Below are 26,516 nucleotides of genomic sequence, written 5' to 3' on the forward strand. Positions count from 1 at the left end.
CTTGGAGACATCCTAGTATTCTACCTCTGACCCATGGGGTTACCCTCCGACCACACACTACCCCTCTGCCCTCACTCCCCTCCTTTTGGAAGTTTTATTCTCCTCGGTTGGACCTTAGAACGGGGCACCGTCTGGTCTTGGTGATTTCCGGTCCCATCAGCACATAGGTCATGTGCGGAAACCAAACTGCACCTTTGGGAAGATGGTAAAGGGCACAGACCCGGAAGTAGAGCAGGTGTCGAGGGTTTGTCCAGCTTATGCGTCCTCTGCTTCAGTGTGAGTTATTTTTTAAAATACTCATTGTTTGTAGTTCAGGTTTTCTTTTCAGGTCCCACGGAAATGAGTACAAAAATAGCAAAATATTGTATATAAAATCATGCAAGTAGCGGACTCGGCCTCATGAGGGGATCTTCCCCCCAGTGTCTTCATTCTGTGGAGTCTTGGGTCTAATTGCTGTTTCAGTGGCAGGCACCGGAGCTCTCCATGTGGTGAGCTGCACGGGATGCCACAGAGCAGTTCCAAGCAGTGGATGCTGGAAAGGATAGAGTAGGAGGGCCCAAGGGAAGGAGTTTCTTTTATATGTTAATTGTACAGTAATTGAGAAAAATGTTGTCAGGAGGTAGAACAAGGTGGAGCCAGTTAGAAGATGGAGGCTGCAGAGGAGGGGGCTGGGTACCAGAGAACAGCTCTCTGGCGGAATCTGCACGGAGAGGAGCTGCTTAGAACAGCTTAAGATGGTAAGACTTTTCTAGAATGGGCTGGTAGCTAAGGTAGCTTCCTTTCCTCTTTTGTCTTTCAGAATGCTCATATGAAAGGATGCCTTGGTTCCTCATACATGTGAAATGTGAAAAAGTATATTTGATGAGATTAAATTTTATATACAACTTCATACTTTTCCAGCTTTGTCGTTCATTTTCAAGCAACAGTCCAGAGTTCAACGTGGGAAGATATAGTTTGTGGTACATTGTGATACGGGGTGAGAATGGGATGGGAAGCTCTTGGTCATGCCAAGACAGAGCAAGCCTTCCCACAGACTTTCCCTCCCAGCCCCCCAAACCCGAGCTGGGTGGGGTGAGGCAAAAGCATCAAACCAAACCTCTCCCTGAAATGGCCCCAGGAGGGGCAGCTGTCTTTGTCATCAGAGGTACACACCCGTGAGGCAGGGGTCTTCTCTTTGGGACGGAGTAGGCACACGTCTAGTTGACCTCAGGAAGGAGTCCGTTCTGTCTCAATAGCTTGTTCAGTCTTTCAATTTCTCGTTCCTATCATTACAAAAGCAGATAATAACTCAGTTTACCTGCCGCACCTCACCAGGGATGTGGCAACCATTCAGTGGGCCCCAAGGACGCAAAACTGAATGAATGCTACGCTCCTGGTGGGGTCTGCTAGCGGACCTGCCACAGTCAGCTGGGGTCCACTGGGGAACAGCAGTGACAAGAGGTCCTCAGGGAGGGGCACCTGGCACAGCTCTGGGGAAGGAGGCGATGCCTAATCTGAAAGGACAAGGAAGACTGAGCCAAGGGCAGTGTCCAAGCAAGGACCTGGCAGGGAGAAGCACTGTGCTAAAGGCAGACAGATGGCATTTTCCCAAAAGTGTCTTCTTACCTTTTCAGAGCAGCTGAATTCAAGGTGTTGGATCTTGGCGGCCAACTGTATATTTATCTGTTTTAACCTCAGCAGCTGCCGTTCTGAACGTGTCTTAACTGAGATAATTATTCCTGTAAAATAATTGAGGGTCTCAGTGACACAGGTTTGTGATTTAACCACTTGAAAAGAAACCTCTGTCCTCCTTCCGAGTGTGTACAGTTGGGCAGAACGGTGGCAGACAAAACAGTCCGTCGCTTAAAGGCATTAGAACCAGGAAGGTCAGATTTTTCATTTCTGAGCTCCTCACTAACCAGTAGGGAAATATTTCCCTCCAGCTCACACGGGCCAAGAAATCCTTTATTGGTCGCTTGGCCAGATGAGTGTTAAACAACCTCACACAGAGCTTGTTGACGACAGCGCCGCTGCCCAGCCGTCAGACCGCCGCTTCTGGTTTCCCGCCTCCCACAGGCACAGCCAGTCGGGTTTAGCTGTCAGGTGAACAACTCCCTAAGGCTTGGCCAACAGAGGGGACATCAGCCTTGTCTGATGGCTCCCACATGCCCACGTCGCAGTGGGGACGTGGCCTCAAAAGAATGTGTAGCAACTGGGGATGCTCCGTGCCTTCCAAGTGAGAGCGACCATGTCTGGACTTGGTGGGCGTGAGGCCCGGGAGCACTGGCCCCTTGTCGCTGGCATTCTTGGTTGTCTGAGTCCAACTGAAGCCTGTGTTGCTTTTTTAGACCTCTCATGTCCTGCCACAAAATTTGACGGCAGTGCAACAGTGGGCATTAGGCAGTCCTGTGGCCTGCCACCATCCAGACCAAGAAAATGAACAAATCTCAGGGATTTGGTTTTATCTGCAAAAGCAAATCTCACCATGGTGTGACACGAGAGTAAAGGGTAGTAACTGTGTTCATGAGTCGTTCACCGTAATGGTTTATCTACCTCCGTGATATATAACCTTTGCACAGAGCGTTTTTCTATTAAATGAGTAATCAATTAGCATAAGCATATTCAATAGTAAGTGAATAACTTCCTTTATTTCCCTTGACAGAGCCCAAATGAATATTCTTAATGGGCTTTCATGAGTAGATCCACACTGGCTCCTAAAGCCAGGGGGAGCCCCCGGTGCCCACGGGCAGAGCCCCTCACCCAGTCCTGTGTCGGAGACGTGACACTCCTGCCAGCAGGCGAGGCTGGGACAGGACCCACTGTGCTGCCCAGTGAAGGAGCGCCGTGTCAGAGGACAGGCCTGCCTCACTCGCTCACTGGCGATGACTGAGCCTGTCGTGCTGGGCCCTCGTCTAGGGACTCCCAAGCCAGCTGGACACCCAAATCACCGGGTAGCGCTTCAAAAATAGACACCCTGTGAAAGGTCTACACCAGACTTCAAGAAGCACTGGAGGTGACTCTCATGGGGTGGGTTCACAGCATTTGGGCACCTCTGACTAGGGTTCGTTCCCCAAGAGCTGAGCAGTTAACAGCAGGAACATGGCTTTTCAGACACGGAGCCTCCCCGCACCACGAGGGTGTGTGTGAGGAACAGGACCTCCACCATTTCCCCAAGAGTGTTCCCTACAGCCAAAGTCTACGACAGGCTAACAGGTGTTACTTCCCCGGAAGTGTCTACTTGGTCAATTTGGGGAACTCGGCGTTCTGTCTTCCTCATGCCCACAAGTGCTCCGACTTCCTCGAAAGAGCAGAATCTAGTGTCCAGCATTTCTCAGCTTACTTCACCCTTTCTGGATGGTGCCCTTCCGAGGGGGATGGGATTTGGTAGAACATTCTTTAGGAAACACCAAATTAAAAACAAAGGTGTTCTCAGAATCAAGCTGGAGGGACTTAATCAAAGCTTAGTGTGACCCTTTCTACAAATGCCTTCTAATAATCATGAAAACGAGGCCTAATGGAGAAAAGTGGTTCCTCTTAAAGCATCTGTAACTTGATATAAATTTGTAGCCACAGAGGCAGTGGTGGGACACAGACCACTTCATTTTTCTCTAGAAAACACCAGCCAGGAAGAGGAGGAACCATGACCTCTGGGTCCAGTCCCAGGCTCCGCCCAGCCAGCTGTCCCTCTGTGGCCTGGGAGGACAGGGGACATACCGTTGATGATCCGGGCCACCCGCCACAGCCGAAGCAGAATCAGCAGGCCAAGAGCCTCAAACTGGTGCTTCTGGAACAGGAGGATAAAGTCGAGGATGAAGGAAACCACCACCACAATGGCGTCCAGGATTTCAAACTTGTGGTGAAAGAACTCCATGCGGAAGACAAATAATTTAAAAAAAATCTCCATCATAAAGAAGGTCAGGATGGCAAAGCTCATGTAGTGGAAGACCTGGAGAGGACAGAAGAGGCACAGTGAGAACAGATCCAGGGCTAACCACAGGCCGGGGCAGGGCACACACACGCGCTGGGCTGCAGAGCACCTGCCTGGGCACCACAGAGCGAATGCACTTGACCCATCCCAAACTCCCCAGGGGCTGTTCTCCGACTGCAGCCACGGCTGGGACACCACAGACAAGGGCAGTTGGGCAATGGCAGGTTTGAAAACCGCCATGCCCTTCGGCCCAGTAATTCCAAATGCTAGTATTTCATCCCATAGCTCTGCTCACACGGGCACAAAGGCATGTTGTAGGGATCTTTGCTGTAGCATCATTTGCAGACATAAGATTTTCTACCTTGTTCATAGAATAGAAATTCTATTGGAGGGCACTTGTCAAATGCATTATAGTCCCTCCATATGGAGCGCTATGCAATTGTTAAAGACCAAGGCTGACTCCTAGGTATTGACTAAAAATGATTACTTAGGTAGATGGTAATTGAGGAGGGTTCCTGGATCTTGATTTAGAAATACTAGCTCTTGGGGCACCTGGGTGGCTCAGTGCGTTAAGCCTCTGCCTTCGGCTCAGGTCGTGATCTCAGGGTCCTAGGATCGAGCCCCACATCGCACGCTCTGCTCGGCAGGGAGCCTGCTTTCCCCCTCTCTCTCTGCCTGCCGCTCTGCCTACTTGTGTTCTCTCTCTGTCAAATAAATAAAATCTTTATAAAAAAAGAAATACTAGCTCTCAGTAAAGTAACCATTTCCATTCTAGGACAGGGAAAGTACAAAGGCAGCTGGGACATTATTTGGGGCCAGAAAGCAAGAAAATGCTCAAAGACTACATAGTCATCTTAAAAGGATAGAGCAGTTAGTCTGAAGAGACAGTGACAAAATTTAGTAGGACAATTTGGACCCTGAACAGAATGACTATGATTGTAATACAATGAATAAAAAAAAAATTCATGAGTCCTTGGTGATACATACACATACGGGAAAAAAGGAAAGCTCTTCTATATATGTATAAAACCAACAAAACCACCCACCTACCAGATGTAAAATGAATGCCAGAAATCTCAGTTTGCATCCCCCAGTGTACTCACTGACTTGGGCAGTGACTGTCAGGTGGATGCGAACTGGGGAAGAGGATCTTTGCACAGCAAATTCTAACTGCAAAGGGAAAGTGGCCCTGGACAGTGGAAGAGCTCACACTTTCTGCCTTTGGTGATGCCAGCAAGTATCCCTGTAGTGACATGCCATGCTGTAAAGGAAACAGCCCACTAGCTAAACGCTCTTGCTTACGGAGCCTCTGGACCCAACCTCTGGTGCATGGGGATTAAGGGAACAAGTTGAAGGACCTCTGGGGAAACAGACAAATCCAGAATGTGGGACACACTACGAGATGACTAGCTGGACTCGGGGGGCGGAAAGAAGGTGGGAGAGTGATGCCTGGGTCAGTCGGTTAAGCATCTGCCCTTGGCTCAGGTCCATGATCCCAGGCTCCTGGGGATCGAGTCCCACATCAGGCTTCTTGCTCAGCAGGGAGCCCACCTCTCCCTCTGCGGGCTGCTACCCCTGTTTGTGCTCTCTGACAAATAAATAAAACTGTAAAAGAAAAAAAAGAAGAAAAAGGTGGGAGGACTCTTCTAAATTAAAAGAGCCTGAGGAGATATAACCAAGTATCGTATTAGAAGTCTGGATTCTAGTTTGGGGGAAAAAAAAAAAAGCATTAGAACATATTTTTGGGGCAAATGAGGAAATTTGAATATAAGCTGCTCATTATGGAATTACTGATAATTTTTTAGGGGTGATAATTTTTTAGGGGCAATTATGGTTCTGTAGGAGAAAGACCTTATTCTTAGGCATTTCGAAGTATTTGTCTAACTTACCTTCAAATGGTTGAAAATACATGGGTGTGTTTATGGATATACAGAGGATAAAATAAATGTAGCGAAAAGTATATTTGTCATTTTTCATAATAAAAAGTTGAGGAAAAAGGCACAAGACAGCCACCTGAGTAGCTCAGTTGGTTAAATGTCTGCCTTTGGCTCATGATCCTGGGCTGTTGGGGGGGGGGGTCCCTGCTCAGCAGGGAGCCTACTTCTCCCTCTGACCCTCCCCTCTGCTTGTGCTCTCTCTCTCAAAAAAAAAAAAAAAATCTTAAAAGACAGTACAGCAGGTATGTCACTGATCATGTTAAAAGTAGAGGGAGAGGAAAAACATTCACCCATCTGTGGAAGGCCTCGGGCCGGCCACAGAGGAAGAGCCAGCAGCTGCCTTGGGAAGCCTGCGCAAATGTCTGGGATGGGCTCAGGCAGAAGCTGTGAATTGGGGAATAAACAGCAGGCAGATCTCCAGCATAGGGACCACGTCAGAATGTTGACAGGCTGAGAGATAGCTCATCTGCCACTAAAGATGGGACAGTATCCCTTTCCTGGTCAGACCCTCCCTCTAGAAGCAGTGACAGTGCCTCAGCTCAGCGGTCTAGCACCACTCGAGATTCGAGCCTTCGAGTGAGATGAGGTTTCCTGCTTATAGTAAATGCTTGTCTATAATTTGGAAAGAAGACATTTTCTCTGCTCTTTGGTTAGAAGCACCCAATCAACTCTGTTAAGGACTTGGTACTCCCAGAAGGGTGCTCTCTGCCCCCCTCTGCCCACCTCCGGAAAGACACAAGTGAATGGTATTTTTTTTTTTTTTAAAGATTTTATTTATTTATTTGACAGACAGAGATCACAAGTAGGCAGAGAGGCAGGCAGAGAGAGAGGAGGGGAGGCAGGCTCCCTGCTCAGCAGAGAGCCCAATGTGGGGCTCGATCCCAGGATCCTGGGACCATGACCTGAGCCAAAGGCAGAGGCTTAACCCTCTGAGCCACCCAGGCGCCCATAAGTGAATGGTATTAACGGGCCGCTGGCCCCCTACCTTGGCAGCGTAGTCATTCTTATCAAGCTCGATGATCTTCAGGTCCAGAATGAGCTCAGCAAGGACCAGGAGGGCATCCAGAATGACCAAGCAGATGATGATAACCTGTAGACCAAGGGAAGGAGCGAGAAACCGTGAGACCTAAAAAGGGACCCTCCTTCCATCTTTAAGGGCCAGAAACATCTAGGGAAAACCACTGGGTGAAGATGCCAGGGATGGGAGGCCGCTGCCCACAGCTGCACACCTTCCAGGCCTGTGGGACCCCCGGGGCAGTGCCTGTCCTCCCAGATCTGCTCTGCCTGGCTCACTGAGTGACAGTCACCACTGGTCCTCTGTATTCATTCATTGTTTCTCAGCATCTCTCAAGCCAAACTGCTAATTCCTAGATGGCAAAAAAATTTTTTTTAAGTTTTAATTTTCCTATTTCTGGAGGTTTTCTTGCCAGGGTACACCCAGAACAGATGCTCAATAGATAATTAAAAAGATCCGCCTCAGAGATCTGAGTCATGGAAGTCCCTCCAGGGACTGCCGTCCTTGAGGCAGTTGGATTAAGTGACGTCCACCGTCCACATAACAGGCTCGTCGGGGGGGGTGGTGATGGGCAGATGGTGGGGACAGGGTGCCAGGAATGTGCACTCTCACCGACAGTGGGGAACCCAGTGCGACAGGTGGTGAAGACACTGCTGGGGGCCCTAATGGCAGGGTGGTAGAAACAGCAATGGAAGAAGCCCAACAGACAGTGTGTGACCCCTCTCTTCCCTTGGGAATTCTGGACACCCCCCCCCACTGCCTCCCTTGGGACCCTGCTTCCTCCATCTGATAGGGTCAGGTGGATTCAATGGGATCATCTGCCATTTTCTCGCCAGTGCCGGCACCTTCAGGTGAACCGAACAGGCCTTGGCAAAAATAGACTAGTAAACCTCCTGACCACTTCAGCCCCTAGCTAATCACTTCAGTAATTAAAGCGTTCGAGCACGTGGTTTACTGTGAAAACTGCACGGCAAAGTAATGATGTTTTCACACATATCCAAATTCCGTAGCTCAATAAAGATCCCCAAGCCTCTGGCGGGTGGTTTTTCCTTTTTCTTTCTTCCTTCATCCTTGGTTTTATTTTAGAGCTAACAGGACATGAGAGCTCATCTGGTCTAAAACCAAGGCACAGAGACATCAAAAACAGAGTGAATTTTTAGCCATAAAAAGGAAGGAGCCCTGGGGTGCCTGGGTGGCTCAGTGGGTTAAGCCTCTGCCTTTGGCTCAGGTCATGATCTCAGGGTCCTGGGATCGAGCCCCTCATTGGGCTCTCTGCTCAGCGGGGAGTCTGCCTACCCCCCATCCTGCCTGCCTCTCTACTTGTTATCTCTGTCAAATAAATAAATAAAATCTTAAAAAAAAAAAAAAAAAAAAAAAGGAGCCCCTGCCACACACCACCGTGGGAGTGTGCAGCAAAGCCACAAGTCCGAGAGCAGCAGCTAGACCCAGAGCAGGCCAATCCGTACCCGCAGCAGATCAGCGGTGTCTGGGGTCTACTGTTTGATGGGTACCCGATCTCCTTTTGGGATGATGGAAACATGATGGAAAAGATAGTGGTGCTGGCTGCACGGCGTGTGGAAGTGCCACATAAATGCCACTGAATTACTGACTACAATGACCAACTTTATGTGAGTTCCTCAGTTAAGAAAAGCCAGACAGACTGACCCAAGGTCACAAAACTACAATGCCTGGGTCCCGGTGCTGGCCTCTGTTAACTAATCCCCAGACCCTGAATGGGCCACTTCACAAGGCAGTGCTGTTTCAGAGGGGAATCACGTCACAAAGAGAAACGCCAAGAATTCAGGGAAGCTGGTTAATTCCGCATCCAGAAGGGGCGAAGAGGGCCGGGCCCAGCAGGAGCAGGCAGTGGTGTGGCGCGCTGGCCCTGGGCCCGCTCCCGTGTTAGCCTCCCCCGACCCTGGCCCACCTCTCAAGGCCAATGAGCCTCCCATGGGAATGCTAAGTTTCAACGTCCTCTTGGGGAAAATGGGGCTGACCACATTTTCCTCCCTCGAATGACAGCAGGAGCATGACCTAATAAGGTAACGTGTGATGGGTGCTTAGTACAGGGCCCCGCAGTAGTGAGCAGATAATGAAGTGAAGCTCCTTGACCTTCACGACTGTCCTCCCCTGGCTCAGCTACACTGTCCACCCACGGATTCTACAGAGGCCCAACACGCCCAGTATTCCCTCCCGTGCTTGTACCATCCTGTGTGAGAAGTGACAGCAATTAACTGTACACCAGGCCACCTAGGCTGCTTCGAACCATGGGAACAGGTAGAGAGAATGTATCCCAGAAAGGGATTCCAGAATCCTCTTGTGTGCTGATTCTACTGGCTGAGATCAAAGCCCTGAACTGGTGTCCCCACTCCATGCTGGTCTCCCTGAGCCCCTCCACAAATCCAGTCATGTCACTCCCTCCACCCACACATTGAGACTTTCCATGGCTGCCCAGTGCCCACAGAAGACCTTCTAGCACCTCCTCTCTTACCAAGTTCTCCCTCTACTCGCTACACGTAAGCCATATGGACCCTTCTCGATTCTAGGAGTGTGGCAGATCCTTTCCTATCTTGGGCCCTTTGCAAACACAGTCTCTCTGCCTGGAAAGTTCCTCCCTTCACCATTCACAGGGCTATAGGTGTCAGATGAAATGTCGCCTCCTCCACCACATGTCCTCTGACACCCAGTCCTAGGTCACGTGCTCCTCTCAGGATCTCTCAGAGCCTCTTTCTGTCTCCCTACAGAGGGCTTCTCTTCGCTTGCAACCAGCATCAGTCTGGGTGATGGTTCCTGGAGTGCCTGCCTCTCCACAGACCATCGGTCCTCTGAGAGTAAGGATCGGGCGTACCCCATGCTTGCTGCTCTGTGCTCCACCACCTCCCCCCAGCAAAAGTGTTCAAGAAGGAACTGTCCAGTGAATGACTAAGCATCTCTGCTTATGTTTCAACGGTCAGGCTGCTGCTTCTCCAGTAGGACTGTCCTTAGAGGTCCTGGCTCAGCAGGCAGCCCTGTGGCCCAGTCAGGAGCCGAAGGACCTCCCAGAGCAGGGAGACCCAGGGTTCCCCTTGCAGCTGGAAGGAAACTGGCTCCTTATGCTTCTGAAATTGAGGGTTTGGGATTTCAACCCCAACAACTTAATATCATGTTTCCTCTCCTGTCACAGCCACAGAGGAACGCACTGAGCTGTGAGGCCTGCTGGGGAGTTTGGCCTGTTTCATTTCTCTAAGCTATACGAAAGCGAGAAAAAGACCAAAATAAAAAAAAAAAAACACATTTTTTTCTTTCTATTTTACCCTGGAACAAAGGCAGCCATGGGAGAAGCAAGGGCTGTTTCTGTTTCCAGAGGGGAAGTCAGCTCTAGGGAGGGACTAGTTTATTTCGGTTTAGGACACCTGCCACAGGGTCCCCAGAATGGCTCCATTACGGGACCTGGGCTGACAAGGCGCCACGTGCTTCCCTAGTGTCCTGGGCCTCCTGTCTTCTCCTGGGGCCCTCAGAACAGGCTTCCAGACACCTGCCTGCCTGCTTCAGGGCTGGGGTCTGAGACAGGACCCACCAGACTCAGCCTGTGTTTGTCCTTCAAAGTCAGAAGATGCTGACAGACACTGAACCCTTTGCTGTTCTTTGAAGTCCATGTGTCCCTCCCGTGTTCTCCCCTCAGCGCACCTGGAGGTCAGCGGTGGGCTACACCAGGCAGATCACTCCACAAAATAGGAGACTGAAGCCCCCATGGTGATAAGTCTGGGAGGCGCAGGACCCTCTTGGCTTTGTTCAACTCAGGGTGGACACTCGGTATTGGCCGAATGAACGCAGGAACGTTTTCTCTGCCTCCAATGTCTACCTTTTCATTGACTTTTTGTGTAGGTAGTAAAACCTGCATAACCTAAAGCTACTGTGACAAAATGTGAACCATTCTGAAGTTGGCATATGGTTCAAGGGCACCAAGCACCCTCACAAGGTGTGCAAGCATCACCATTACATCGTTCTGGAACGTCTCGATGACCCCACGCGGAAACCTGTATCCATTAAGCAGGCCCTTGCCATTCTGCCCTCCCTCCGACTTGGAACCCCCAGTCTGCCGTCTGTCTCTGTGGGTTTGCCTGTGGTGGACATTTCGCATCAACGAACTCAGACAACAGGTGGTCCTGTGTGTCTGGCTTCTCTGAGTGTCCCCTTGTCAACGCTCATCCCCTCATGGCAGGTGTCACTGCCTCCTTCCTCCTCACGGCCGAGTATGGACAGCCTACATTTTGTTCCTTCACTTGTCAGGGGACAGAGCTCGCACTGACTCTGGACCATGACTTTACCCCTGACGGCACGGGGTCTGCCCAGCGCTGGACGGGGCGCCTGACCCAGGGTTAGGGCTCAGGAGACCGACGTCACACGAACAGGGCGTTGGCAGAGACGGGCCCCCACCCCGGCCTCGTGACTCTTGGCTGGCTGCTCTGCCCCACCCCAGGCATCCTGGGCCTCTGCCCGCCTACCTGAAACCTGTGCGAGCTGAAGAGCTTCCTCAATGTGGCCCTGAAGTCGAGTGGGGGCCGGGGCGCTGGGCCGGGGGCTGCCGCTGGGTCGGGGGCTCTGCCCTCCTCCCCGGAGGCGGTTGCCTGTGGCGTCTGTTCCTCGTCCTCCTCGTCCTCCTCATTCTCCCACTTCTTGTAGTTGATGTTCCAGGCGTGGTAGTCATCCCCGACAACGGTGAAGTGCTTCAAGAACTTGCTCATCCTCCGGGCCGGGGCTGCCCTGGCCCTGCGGGAGCCGGCCTGCGGGAAGGGGAAACAGAGGCAGTGCTGAGGCGGGGAGGCCTCTGAGCCCGTCCACACCGCTCGGACCTCACGCTGCTCTGGCGGGGAGCAGGGCCCAGGCTGGGCCAGGCCGCAGAGGGGAAGACAGCCCTGTGGCCCTCGGAGCACCAGGCAAGCAGGGACTGTGAGGTCACGGTGGTTTCTCGTGCATTTATTTTTGGAATCCAGGGTTCTAGTGCCAGTGAGGCAACAGGAAACCCCAGAACCCATCAGGCCTGTCACTATGGTCGGGTTGGCAATAACCAATGAAATTGGTACCACAACCCGGTCACAAAATACCCACCACGTGTAAATACCGGAAGAGTGGCCCCATGGTTCAGAGACATCACAACCTGAAAAACCGGAGGTGAGAGTTGGCGGGGCAGGGGTGTGGAAAGCCAAAAGTAAAAGTACCCAGAGTTTCACAGAAAAGGGAGGGCCGCCCCCTTCATGCCGCAGATCAGTTCTTGAAATGTGAGCGGCAAATACATTTTCCTAAGTGCAACCACTGCAGTTTGAAGTGCGTGATGGACAGAGGTTTAAAGACAACTGCCTTCAAAGCAGAAAGCAAATAATCTTCCCTTTGCCCAACTGACCCTACTGGATATCAAATTTCCTATAAAGTTCAATAATGAAAACTTTGGGGTAAGGGTCCAAGAATGGGGACTATGATCAGCGGAACAGGAAAAAAGAGCCCAATCAGACCCATACCCCAATAGGGCACTGGGTGTGATGGAGGTGGCGTACAGATCAGTGGGAAAAGGCTAGAGAGGCCAGGACACCTGACCTTCATGACAGGAAACAAAAAAACAAAACACATGAAAGAGCCCTACCTCACACCCTACACAGAATAAATTTCAGATGCATTAACTGTAACATATAAATTTTTTTTATAAATTAAATTTTTTATAAATTTTTTTATAAATTAAAAAAAATTTAGAAGTCTTAGAACAAAATATAAGCAAGTACCATCAGGACCTTCAAATAGGGAAAGGTTGCTTAAATAAGACACAAAACAAATGGACAGACTTCATTCATCAAAACTAAAAGCTTTTATATTTCTTTCTCTCTCTCTCTCACATAGACATACACAGATACCATACACAACCCTAGAATGACATACCATAGTATGGGTGGGACACACACATATTTGCAATGTACTTAATAGGCATTGTTTAGTTCCGTGTCCAGAATATATAAAGAAATCATACAAATTAAAAAAAAAAAAACGGACAACTCCTTTAAAAACTAGGCAACTGTATTGATAGGTCACCTACAAGGAAACCCAAATGGCAGAGACACATGTCATGCCCTTCCTTAAAACTTTCACATGTGGTGTTTTTTTTTCCTTTCCCAGCATACTCAGGCCTTCCTCCCGGAAATGTTTCCCCTCCCCAGACAACTGCACGGTTCACACCTTCACTTGGATCAGGCTTCTGCTCAAATATCACCTCCGCTGAAACCTGGTCTGGTCGCGCTTCCCCACACCATATCCCCTTACCCTGCTTCACTTTTTTTTTTTTTTTTAAGATTTTATTTTTAAGTAATCTCTACATCCAACATGGGGCCCGAACTCACAACCCTGAGATCAAGAGTCTCATGCTGTAAGCCAGCCAGGCGCACCTCATTTTTCTTAATTGCATTTATTGGTGACATTACATATGAACTTATTTATCTGTTTATTATCTGCCTACACCCCCCCCCCCCCCAAGACTCTAAGCTCCATGAGAGAACTTTTTCCATTTTGGGCAAGTGGCCTATCCAGTGTCTGGCACTTAATACACACTCAAAAACACCCAAATATTTAAGTGACTAAATGAATACATAAATGTGGATACGTCTTTACAAATACATTAAGGGGCACCTGGCTTGCTCAGTGAGTGTCCGACTCTTGGTTTCAGGTCAGGTCTTGATCTCATGGGTCATGAGATCGAGCCTTGCGTCTGGCTTTTCACTTAGCAGGGAGTCTACTTAAAGATTCTATCCCTCTGACCCCTCCTGCACATGGGCACACATGTTCTCTCTCGTTCTCTCTCAAATAAATCTTTTTCTTTATTGCACTTATTGGTGACATTATATAAGAAAATATATTTGAAAAACATTTTTAAAATATATATTATATAATATTATTAGACTATACATTAGAAAAATACTTTTCTAATATTTCTAAATTAGAAAAATTAAAAATATGTTGAGTTTAGGGGCACCTGGGTGGCTCAGTTAGTTAAGTGTCCGACTTGATTCTGGCTCAGGTCGTGATCTTAGGGTTGTGAGGCTGAGCCCCATCTCGGGGTCTGTGCTAGGTGTGGGGCCTGCTTAATATTCTCTCTTCCTCTCCCTCTGCCTCTGCCCATCATCCCCCCAAAAAACATATATGTTGAATTGAAAAGGAAGACATAGAAGAATATGAACATAATACCACTTATGTAAAAATTTAAAAATACATGCAAAGTATTACTATATGCTGTTTTGGGAATGTATAAAATGGAAGTGTAAACATACAAAAGAAGGGGATTTCTGCTTCTGGTCATGATAGAGTAACTGGTAGCAGATTAAGGCTCTTGCCATAAAAAAACTATAGAACTGGATACAATGAAAAATTTAAAGTGATCTCTGAGAAAAGAGAAACATACAAGGTGAACCCCCACACTCACCCTGGCTTTCTGCCTAGAGGTACTTTCTGGACTATGGCATCAAGACTATTGAGCCTTCCTCCCTCAAGAATGTGCATGGCAAAGTACCTGAGAGTAGGAAGCTCTACAGAGAAGGAAATCCAAAAAAATCCAACTTTGGCTGAATTCTAAACAGCTGAGAAACTGCCAGAGATGACACAAGGCTGGGTTGGGAGATGTGTGAGTTCCAAACATCCAGAGTAGAGATATCTTGTTGAACACCCTGAGAATTTAGTTGAAATTCCAGAAAGGTCATGCCTTATTAGTATGCATAATCTAGCCCTGTAGTAAGAATTACCTTAGACCTGTCCCAAATATACTTAAAAAGAAGCCTTGAAAAGATCAAGCAGATCCCCAGGTAAACTGACTTCCTGTTGGAACAAAATTCAAATTCTACTAGGGAGGACAACAAAATATACTCAACAATGTAGCATTTATAAATGTATAGCATACAATAAAAAATCACTAGACGGGGGCATCTGGGTGGCTCAGTTGTTGAGTGTCTGCCTTTGACTCAGGCCATGATCCCAGGGTCTGAAATCAAGCCCCACATCAGGCTCCCTGCTTCACAGGAAGCCTGTTCTCCCTCTTCCACTCCCCTTGCTTGTTCCCTCTCTTGCTGTGTCTCTGTCAAAAAAATAAAATCTTTAAAAAAAAATTACTAGACAAGTGAGGCAGAAAACCATAGCCCATAATGAGAAGAAACACTAGCTTACCAAAATGGACGGATAATAGAATTGCCCAACAAAGACTTGTAAATAGCTATTATAATATGTTCAAGGATTTCAAAGAAAATATGAGCTTAATGAAGGAACATATAGAGAATCTAAAAAGAGAAATGGAAACTGTAAAAAATAAAAATCCAAAGGGGCTCAAAGCTGATTAGATACTGTAAAAGAAAAGATCAGTGAACTTAATGACAGAGCAACAGAAAATATCAAGTGGAAACATGGTGAGAAAAAAAGGTAGGGGAAAAAAACCCAGAGCCTTAGGGATAACATCAAGTGGTCTAATATACATATACCCAGGGTATCAAAAGATGAGAGAGACTGGGGCAGAAAAACTTTGGAGAAATAATGGGCTGAAAACATTTTGAAATCTGATGGAAAAATATAAATATGTAGATCCAAGAAGCACAATGAACACCAGGGAGGACAAACATAAAAACGAATAGACTGAAAAGAGACACCAAATACAAGATAGTGTTTTCCCTTAGGGAGGGGCCAGGGCTCAGAACCAAAGGAGTCAAAAAGTACTTAAATGCTAGGGCACCTGGGTGGCTCAGTCATTGGGCATCTGCCTTCGGCTCAGGTCATGATCCCAGGGTCTTGGGACTGAGCTCCGCATTGGGCTCCCTGCTCAGTGGGGAGTCTGTTTCTCCCTCTCTCACTCCCCCTGCTTGAGCTCCCTCTCACTGTGTCTGTGTCAAATAAATTAATAAAATCTTAAAAAAAAAAAGTACTTGAATGCTATTGACAAACTTTTTTTAATTTATTTGACAGATGGAGATCACAAGTAGGCAGAGAAGCAGGCAGAGAGTGAGGAGAAAGCAGGCTCCCCGCCGAGCAGAGAGCCCGACACGGGGCTCGATCCCAGGACCCTGGGATCATGACCTGAGCCGAAGGCAGAGGCTTTAACCCACTGAGCCACCCAGGCACCCCGACAAACATCTTTTTAAATCACACAAAGATTTGAGGAAAATAGGACAAAATGTTAATAGTTGTTAATTTAGGGTGGTGATTATATAGTACTTCTTTATATCTGTATTTTTTTCCCCTAAAAGATTGTATTTACTTATTTGAGAAAGAGAGAGCACGAGAAGGGGAGGTTCAGAGGGAGGGAGAGGAGAGGGAGAAGCAGACACCCGCTGAGCCATGAGCCAGACTTGGGGCTTGACCCAGGGATCATGACCTGAGCCAAAGGCAGATGTTCAACTGACTGAACCACCCAGGTGCCCAGTATTTGTATTCTTTTATATTTTTACACCTTCCAAAGTAAAATAAAATTATCTCTCTCCAACAGAACGCCTTTGATGCGTACTCAGATTTTTTTCATAATAGGTTTCATGAGCTCAGGAAAGGTTAGAGTCCAAAGAGATGACCTGGTCTGATCTCCCCACTTTCAGAGATGGGAGCACTTCTGAGACCGGCACTCCGGGCTTGCTCAAGGTCTCAGGGCACCTGGGAGTACAGAACTCGAACTCTTTTGCCCTCAGTCCACTGTCCTTTCATCTACTCTATGATGCTTGGACATTTCCAAGCTCCCAGTTTGGACAAAGGATACCACCTCTCTCAGAAGCCTCCCTGAGCCCCAACATTTTCTTGTTAAGTGCCCTGGGGAAGTCCACACTCCAAAGACTGCAGGGCGAGGTTGGAGTTGATGAGTTTGGAGAAGGTAGTAACCGAAATGCTCCATCTAGGAATCCCACAGTTTGGATTCTAGATGGCCTCCTCTGCCCCGTCTTCTGTAGAGTTCAAGTGCATTAGGAGCTCCTGATTTGAGGCTTCCTCAGATACTAAGAGGTCCAAGGAGAACTTATGACCACTGCATAACCTCCTGAGTGTGAACCTTCTGGTTCCTTCTGCATCCATGATCCTGGAGCATGTCTGGCTTTCCTCTCCCCACATATGCTATTCATTTCTTCCTCTTCTACCACCCCAGCCCAAGCCTTCATCCTGTCACCCTGTAGACTGCAATGGCCTCGGGGCGCCTGGGTGGCTCAGTCGGTTAAGCATCTGCCTTTGGCTCAGGTCCGGATCCCAAGGTCCTGGAATCGAGCCCTGCATCAGGCTCCCCGGTCAGCGGGGAGCCTACTTCTCCGTCTCCCCCTACTTGTGCGTGTGCTCTCTCTGTCAAATAGATAGATACAATCTTTATTTTAAAAAAAGAAAAGACTGCAAAAGCTTCCTTGTGGATTTCTCTCCCTGGACCCAGTTCTTCCAGTGTGTTCTCCAACCAGTAGCCCAAGCAGGCCTAATAAAACCTCACCCCTGATCTCAGCACCTGATTATATCACTGCCCCCTGATTTTTGGATAAAAATCCAAGATTCTTCCTATGATGTGCATGGCCCTGTGGGATCTGGCCTTATCTCCTTCCATGACCTGCTCACCACACTCCAGCCATGCTGCTTGTCCTCTGTCCCTCCCAGCTCTGCATTCTCCCCAGGCTCTGCCCTCAGCCTGGACTACTCTTCTTCCAACTCTGAGCGTGGCTCACTTTTACTCATGCCTGAAGGCTCAGCTGACATGGCCCTTCTTCAGAGAGGCCCTCCTTGACCCCTAAAATCTAAATCAGAACGCTTCTCAATTTTATAACCTCTCTCTGTATTTTTTACAGTTTCCAATCAGAAGTTTTTGGTGTATGTGGCCATTTGTTTATGACTCCTCTTTCCACACTAGCAGTTAAGCTCCAAGAAAACAAGGCCTGTGTCCCCAGAGTCTCATGGGACGCCTGACCTAGAGCAGAAGCCCATCAAGCATCCGTTGGCTGAGGGCAGTGGTCCGCTGTCTCCCATGCTGGGTGACCCCTTGTCTCGGGTTGGACCCCCCCTGCTAGGGTCCCACGGGTGACCAAGAGCCAGGTCTGCAGCTATCCTGAAGCCCTCTGAGCAGCTCCTGGCCATAATTTCCCCCCTAAAACACTTTACCTGTCAGATGGAAATTTCCGGTGCTAGTTCTCAGCATGGTAGCAGCCTTGGGGTGCTTTGCAAAAACCACATTTATATTTTACAGGAGAGGAAAATTTTCTTTCTGAAACCATGCGACTAGTAAAAAGCAACTTTCAGTAATTTGGGATGAAAATATTTATGGCACCCAGCAGAGCAGAAAACAACTCTGGTTTTAAGTCAAAAATGTGACATACCAAGAGCAGAGAAGTTTCAGAAAAGGTCAAAGATATAACTGCTCATGAAAATGTCGTGGGCCTCCACAACCTCACCACCCACTTTGGGCTCTCGGGTTCCTCCCGGGAGTCCTTCCACCTGCCTGGGCGGGTGGAAGGACTGACTCAGTGAGCTACACAGAGAGAGCACCACCCTCTGGGCCTGGCCTGGACCAGCCCCCCATGGGTGCCCACCGTTCTTCTTCAGCAACACAAACTCTCATTCCCAGTCCTCCAGCTTCATCGCCGTCCGGGGATATCCCAATCCTCTGCTTACCGTCCGGCCGCCTGCTTCTGCAGGAACCCCCACCACCCCCGGCTCCTCAGTCTCAGGAACTGACAGAGTCCCTTTGTGGCTTACGCCAGACCGAATTGTTTCTGTCACTTGCCACCCCAAGAATCAAGACCAGTACATTCCCTGGCACTGGACAGCTCCCATCTCCATGTTCCCCGCATTAACCCTCGCTACCCCACTACAACCTGACACCACTCTCTCCAGGATCAGGCTTCCGTATCAAAGTCCACAATGGGGTTCCCACCCTGACTGTCCCGCTTCCTCTCAGTGTAAACTTGGTTCTGTTTGACCATCTTCCTCTTGATTTCTCTCCTGTCTCCATGCCTTGCACCCACACCCCTGGAAGTCCCCTAGACCCCAATCCTGACCCCGTGCTCATGCTGGGCAACTCTCCCCTTTTGGTGGTCGCAGCACACCTGTGTTCTCAACCCTGAGAACATTTGCAAATCAGTCTCATGTGCAAATCAGTCTCCAGCCTGATGTCTGGCATCCTTCCAGGTCATTAGTTCGGCTAGGACCAAAACTGAATCGATTTCTTATCTTTCCCCCATACCCACTCTTTTCCTTTTCCTTTCTTTATTTCTTTAAGATTTATTTATTTGTCAGAGAAGCAGTCTCCCCGCTAAGCAAGGAGTCTGGTGGGGGACTCGAACCCAGGAACCTGGGATCATGACCTGAACCGAAGGCGGACGCTTAACTGACGAAGCCACCTACGCGCCCCTCCCTGTATCCCCTCTTCCTTCCGTGTTTCCCTAGGGCACAGCATCACCTTCACCCTGCTGCCCAAGCCAGGAGCCAAAGCTCATCTCAGGCTCCTCTGTCTTCCTCTAGGCTTGTCAGTCTAACCTCCTAGACATGGCCGCTCACGCCCGCCTTCTCTTCACCCTCGTACCCTCTCCTGCTGCCAGCGCTGCTTGCCTGGACGCCTGCACTGGCCTCCTTCCTTACCTGGCCTCCTGCCTGGTCCTTTATCCACACGAGAAAGGGGGACCAGGGTCCCCCTTCTGCAGGGACAACGGGGCTGTGTCCCTGCTCTCTCACCTGCCCCCTCTCCCAGGACCTTTGGCCTCCCACCCTGCCCCCTGCCAACCACTGCCTTCAGGACAAAGCAAAGCTCTCTTGGTCTCTCCAGCCCCTGGGCGCCTCCCCAAGCTCCCTGCCTCTGCCACACCCCAGTTGCACCCAGTACCTCACTCTCTCTTGCTCTAGGACGCGGCACAACTGTGCCTACTGGCTGCTGGATCTTTTGCCTTTTGCATGCTCTTGCTCTTTCAGATCTTACAGACCTCAAGATTCTACCTCCCCGGGGAGGCCTTCCCTAGTGGCCACCTGCTGCATGAGCCTCCTTCCTCTATTTCCCTGTCTTGTTACTGACTAACGAGTGCTGTGGCATCTCAGTGCTGTCTGTCTCCTGCCCTGGTCTGCAAACTCCCCCCTCAGTCACAGGCAGGGGTTCGGTGACTATTTAACAAGTGCATTAACAGCAAACCACAAGAGTTACCCCTGGAAGGTAAATGGATCACCTACTTCTCTTTTACACACGACAAGTATCATCCCAGAAAGATTACTACCTGGGAGAGAGGGGGGTAGAAATGAGAAAAACAGATGTAGAAGAGAGACAAAAAATGTTCTTATGAATGTCTGTTTTTACGGGCTTGGTCAGAAGCTATCCCCTGTAGAAGGGGGAAAGTCCCTATTTTGTGGTCATCCAACAATCACAGAAAAAGGTATTTTTAAAGAAATTGGGCAGACTCTTGATGTCCCTTAAGTCCCCATGTCCCTGCTCCCTCCCAGAGCCTACTTCTGGGGACCTGATTTGCTTATCATTCAGCATCTCCTGCCCCAAAACTCCAGGAAGACACAAGAGCTGTGACCTCTACTATTCCTCGTTGTTCGTTCCATTATTTGTTTCAGTATATTAACATACCACTAAAATTCCTTAAATGTATGATTTAATTTTGTCCCTAACAAACCCCTGAGGTTGAGGCCATCATTTTGGGTCTTGGTGAGGCTGGTGGCTTGTCCCAAGTCATGTGCTTGGAAAATGGCAGAGCCAGGATCTGCTCCTGGGCTGCTGTGACTGGGAGCCCATGTTTCAGAGCACAGGGCTGTGGGGCCAGGGACAGGGATCTGCCTTCTAGGGCCGTATCGTCGGTTGAACGTGGCTGCCCCCAAATTCATGGAATTCCACCTGGAACCTGAGAACATGACCTTACTTGGAACATGGGTCTTTGCAGGTGTAACTAGTTAAAAGGTCTTGAGATGAAATCATCCTGAATATAGGGTGGGCCGTAAGTCCAAAGACGGATGTCCTTACGAGGAGGGGACCACGTGCAGATGGAGGCAGAGACTAGGGTGCTGCGTCTGCTAGCCAAAGGTGCCAAAGCTTGCCAGCAACCACCAGAAGCTGGGAGAGAGGGACAGAACAGATGCTCCTGCAAAGCCTCCAGAAGGAACCAACCCTTCCAAAACCTTGATTTTAGACTTCAAGGCTTCAGAACTGACAGAATATATTTCTGTTGTTTTAAGCCACCCAGTTTGTGGTTATTTGTTATAGAAGCTCCAGGAAATTAAGGCAGAGAGCACGCACCCAAGTCAGCCTATGATGGGTGGCCGCTCCCTCCCTTTACCTTCGTGGGCCACACGTCCATCCTGGGCTCCGAGGAGAAAGCAGCCTCCTTCAGAGGTTGCAAAACCACTGGAAAGGCCTGTTCCTGCCACCCATCCTAGCAGCAACTTCTTCCTTTTGGTCACAGCTTACAGGCCACCTCCGCCCGCCTCTACTCTCACTTGATGCTTCTAACAATCCTGAGAGGTAGACAGGGCAGACTCTCCACTCCAGAGGGGGAAACTGAGGTGCAGAGAGGAGAGACCCACTGCCCAGAGTCACATGGTATGGCAGGATGACAGAGGTTAGGGAAGGGGTACTCGTTTTAGGAGGGCAATGGGACAGTTTCTTTCATTTTTGAAAAGATGTTTGGGGGCACCTGGGTGGCTCAGTCAGTTAAGTGTCTGCCTTTGGGGCTCAGGTCATGATCCCAGGGTCCTGGGATTGACTGAGCCCCACATAGGACTCTCTGCTCAGCGAGGAGCCTGTTTCTCCCTCTCCCTCTGTCTGGGGCTCTCCCTGCTTATGCACACACTGTCAAATAACTAAATAAATAAAATCTTAAAAAAAAAAACAAAAACGAGTCTCTCCAATGAGCCAGACATGGGAGCAAAGAAGGAGGTCGGCCTTAACCAGTTTCTACCAAAATCTAAAATGTCCCTATCATTTGACCTGACAAGGGACTCACACGTAAGCACGTGGATGGTCCCTAGAGTGCTGCTACGACAGCCCAAACCTGGAAATGACCTCGAAGTCCATCATTACACGTGCAACGGCAGACCTGCGCTAGAGAACCCCAGGCAGCTGTTCAGAGGACGGCCAGGGGGTGTACTCGTAGGCACGGACACAGAGAGGCATCCTTGATCTAAACAGACTCTAAGTGAGCCCCCAGCACGTCGTGGACCAGATTGCATCATATGCTATCTTTGTCAACAACAGACAAAATCAGGGCGCCCGGGTGGCTCGGTGAGTTAGGCATCTGACTTTGGTTTCAGCTCAGGTCATGATCTCAGGGTCCTGGGATTGAGCCCTGTGTCAGGCTCTGCTGGAGAATCTCTCTCTCTCTCTCAGCTCCTCTCCCTGTTCTCTCTCTAAAATAAATAAAATCTAAAAAAAAAAAAACAAAACAAAACCAAAAATAGACAAAATCGATGACCCAAATCAAACAGTTCCCTCTGAGAAGGGCATGAGGTTGGGTTGGAGGGTGAATAAAAACTTTCAGATTTTATTCTATCAAATTTAAGCCTAAGAAATAGCCATTTTTGGAGGGAGATCCCGCCTACAGAGAACTGAATGGTGAATGAAGTATTTGGGGGTCAGGCAGGAAGGAGAATGAATCAATACATCCATTACTGGAATCCCTGGGTAAGAAAACCAAAACAATGGAACAGAACAAACACCTAAAAACAAAGAAACATAAGTGGTAAAGTCAGCCAATATGAACTCAAGTCTACCAGCTTTGTTCTTGCTAAAATGCTCTGCCAATGAGGGGAAAATACCAGATACCAGAAAAGCTGACTTTTTGAGGCCACAGAAGATTTTGTGAGATGCAGAATCAAGGTTCTGAGGTGCAATCTTCCCTCCCGTAGCAGATGGGAAAACTGAGGCCCTATAACACAGCAAATGCCTCCAGTCAGCAGACAATCCTGGACATGTGCCTGGGTCTCTTGTCTTCTAGTCCAGCGCACTCAAAACATACTCAGAGAAGCTGTCCCCCTGCGCTCACTTTCCTTCCCCTCCCCCCACAGCCTATTCATCATGAAGCCCAGGGCCATGTGCTTCTCCCACCCTCTGTCACCACCCAGCCTCAACCCCCACCTCTCACATGGAGGACGCAGCAGCTCCATCAGTAGCTAGAAAGCACATCTCAAGACATAATCCCATCACTCCCGGAGCAGACCAGGCTTGAGGCTTCTGTCCTTTGAAAGGCCTGCTTGGCCCTTGGCTAGTATCTGGAGGGTTCCATCACTCACTGATATGAACAGCTCACAGGGCCTAGACTGTGTATGCAACGGGGCTTACTGGGAACACTTGCTTTCCTTCAGGGAGTCTGCAAGGGCTGGACAGAAGGTACCCCTGTGCCCAGCCCCCCCGCAGAAACTGTGGGCACCGCGTCTCTCACAAGCTTCCCAGGAGACACCTGACCCACAGAGTCACCACTGGCTCCTGGAGGAACTGAGTGAGTCCTGTGTTTGGGACTGTCCCCCACCATCAGGGCCCGTCCTGCAGTTTCCTGCTGAACATAGCCTGGATGGTGGAATGAATCCCCCCCACCTCCCACAAGCAAACTCTCCTCTGTGGGGAGGCAGGATGACCTCCAGGAGCAAGGTGACCTGCCCCAGGGCTGCTGCCCCCACCCCCAGCCCCCCGGGAATTTGTGTTCTGAGGAATGCCTATTTTTAAAATCAGGGAAGTCTTTAAATAAGCGTGGCAGCTTTTCCTTCTCTAGGGCGGGGAGGAAGTCTGAGGTTGACAAAAACCACTGCCACTGGTGGCTGACCAGCTTGTGGGGGCTGCTGCTTACGGGCTAAGGCACCCGACCGAGGCCCAGGTACCCCCGGGGATGCTGCAACATTTCTCTCCTTTTCCCGCTGGGTCAGGATCCCTCCCATCTTGAAAGAGTCATCTGCCAGCCTTGGAAGGCAAGAGGATGGCGAGGCCGGGGGTAGGGGGGAGATGATGGGGGAAAGAACATTCCGTCATAGCAGGAGCCTGGCGGTTAACCACCCCCCTTACCTCCTACCCCAGAGCTCCCGCTCCCCGCCCTCCCGCCCAGAACACATTGCACCAACCCCAGGAGGAGGGGACCGAAACACTTCTGTCCGGGGGAAGCCAAACAATCTGCCCCAGGGCCCACAGCCAGTGAGAGAGAATTCGGAGGGAAGCTGCCTGGCCCAAAGCCCCCTCTTCTTGCAACGACCTCTTTGAACACCACCCTGGGCGGACCTGGCTGGGTGCTGGGCAGGGAGCTCAGCCCAGTGTTACTCAATGAGAAAAACAAATTTTAATCTTGCCTTTTAATACACACTGACACACATGTGTTCTACGACCAAGTTTCTCTGTGCGAGCACTCTGGTGGTTTCCATTTTATTCTATTCCGTTGCTTAAATGACAGATAGCAGCCCTTTAAAGGACTCGGGGAGTCACCAATGAGCTGAGTTTGAAAGGGACACAAGTATTCGAAGGACAGGCCTGGTCTATTTCCCTGGGGTCGGGAAGGGATTGCCAGAGAGGAGACAGCCCTGCTCAAAGTATGTGATATCAGCCGTGTTAATTGGGAAGCATAAGTCATGTTATTTTATTATGAAAGCATAAAGAAAATGAAAACATACCAAGAAAAAAACAGTTATTCATCCAGAAACGAAGACCTATCACCATTTTGACCGAGTCATCCGGGCATCTCCCAGCCCCAGCGTCTTAGCAATGCTTTGGCCGGGAAAAGATGGGAAGAACCGAATTCAGGACGCCCCTCTCCCCTGCCTCACTGCAAAGCAGCCCACGGAGAGAGGCCCTCCCCAGCCACAGTCTAATCAGTGCCTCTCAGCCCTGGCTACACTTTGGAACCACCTGCAAGCTTTTTAAAAACCCAAGGCCAGGGTCCCAGGCCCCAAGATCGTGATTCAGTTGGTCTGGGGGTGGCCTGGGTGCTGGGACCTCCCATGTGCAGCTGTGGGTGAGCACCAGCACTGCAAGTAAACCCTGAGCCTCACGAGAAATGAGCAAAGGGCTACCGCGATGGCTAAGCACACCGGCTCTCAGGTTCTCCAGATGTGGCTGGTAACACGCGTCATCCAAGAGGAGGACGAGGCGAGCTGATGGCCAAGAACCCAGAGAACAACCTTGCAATTGTTCCAGGCGGCAACTTTACTGTAGCCCGGCCCTGCTTCAGTGAGCAGCTCTGATCGCCACAATCCGAGAAGGAATATCACTGTTCCCATTTCACAGAAGAGGAACTCTGAGGCACAAGGAGATGGGCTCTGCAGAGCTGCCTACGGGTGAGACAGGTCTGAAAAACCCCACCAGTTCCTCCTACGACACCGTCATTTTCCCCTCAGACACCAGGGCAGCTGGACAATTCAAAAGCTCCTAAAAGCAATTGATTAAAACAATTTTTTAAAAACACAATTAACTCCAGAAGGGTAAATTACTAAAAGGAACTTGTCCTTTAACTCAATAGAAGTTCAACTGCTACAAGTGGTCCTGGCCCAATATTCCCCAGCTCTTGCCAGCTCCTGGTACTGGCGGGCCTCTGTGCCCCTCCCCTGTCCAGGGAGTTATTCCCCCTCCCCCCCTCCTTGGCTCTGCACCCCCATTCTGTGATTCTGCGGTTTCTGTGCGTTCAACCTCTCCCCCCACCCCACCAGCTCCCTGGCTTCAGTCAGACCCCCTGCACAGCCCCCATCCCCAGCTTGTCATTCACCCCAGTGAATAGACCTTTACCCTAGATCTATTTCTTTCAGCTTCGTGAAAACATGAGCAAAAGCAAAGGAATTCACGATAAACCCAACATACCAGACTTCTTATCCACCTAAGGTCTCTTTCTCTCTAATTATAATCAAAGACGGCAGACAATTCTGTATTTCTCCTACTAGTAATGTGCATAGATTTATGCCTTTTTAATGGCCAAGAAACTGCACCAAGAAGTTAATGCTCTCACTATGGAATCTGATTTCTCCTCATTTTTAGCACGTTTATCACCAATTTCAAGACCACATTTCTCCATAGGACAAAATAATGGCACATCTCCTATCAATGGCGCCTGATGGGCTATGGAATAGGGTGCTAGCAATTAGTCTCCTTTTTATGGGTCATTTTCTTTTAAGAGAGATGACCAGGTTTGATGAGGAACACTGTCATGATTCTGGACACACAGTATTGAATTTTTGTCCAGAACAACTGTAGGGGTGATCCTGCCCCTCACTAGGTATGAGCTGGTTTCACCACAGAATAACCAGCACCAAGTGTTTCGGCTTTTTTGGTTTGCCTGCTTTCACAGGGAACTACAAATGACAGAAAATAGGAATTGTGTTTCCATTGGCCTTTGATGAATGACAATCGCTGGAACTCCTGGAGTTCCTCACTCCGCGGTGGCAGGCACCGTACGTCCAATACCCAAGTACACGGGGGGGACTGTTGACCCCACTCATGGCCAAGCACAAGGAGGCTCAGGGAGGTTCAGAAACTGGCCTGAGGTCAGGCAGCCCATCATGGGCGGAGGCAGGATTGGAATCCAGGCCGTCCACCCACTGGAGCCACAGAGCAGCAGGTGGTCTACTAGCGTCTCCCAGATTGGCAGAGAGTCCGCTCTGGCACTAGAGTTCTCCCTCCTCCATCACTGCCCCTACCCATCCCGCTCTGCTCTGTGGAGCTCTACAGGAGAGCCTGCTTCCTGGTGTTTGTCTATCCTATTCCTGCCGC

At 49.5% G+C, this 26,516-nt stretch overlaps 1 protein-coding gene across 5 annotated transcripts in view; it reads right to left on the reverse strand.

Moving 5' to 3' along the window:
• Positions 1 to 324: 324 nt before the first annotated feature.
• The window catches only part of LOC111156429 (hydrogen voltage gated channel 1), a 34,001-nt gene continuing 7,809 nt past the window's right edge, over positions 325 to 26,516 (reverse strand). For 4 of the 5 annotated variants that reach the window (XM_022517330.1, XM_022517328.1, XM_022517329.1 and 1 more), the window contains 5 exons: positions 11,344 to 11,622; positions 6,830 to 6,934; positions 3,694 to 3,925; positions 1,606 to 1,718; positions 325 to 1,262 (listed from right to left, as the gene is read on the reverse strand). In XM_022517330.1, the coding sequence (XP_022373038.1) occupies positions 1,197 to 1,262; positions 1,606 to 1,718; positions 3,694 to 3,925; positions 6,830 to 6,934; positions 11,344 to 11,622 (795 nt within the window). In that variant the 3' untranslated portion in view covers positions 325 to 1,196. Of the gene's footprint in view, positions 1,263 to 1,605; positions 1,719 to 3,693; positions 3,926 to 6,829; positions 6,935 to 11,343; positions 12,505 to 26,516 lie in introns of those variants that run through there. The other variant, XM_022517326.1, reaches the window with a different exon arrangement.

Source organism: Enhydra lutris, unplaced genomic scaffold (assembly GCF_002288905.1).
Source record: "Enhydra lutris kenyoni isolate GAN:26980312 unplaced genomic scaffold, ASM228890v2 scaffoldscaffold46, whole genome shotgun sequence".
Taxonomy (NCBI): Eukaryota; Metazoa; Chordata; class Mammalia; order Carnivora; family Mustelidae; genus Enhydra; species Enhydra lutris.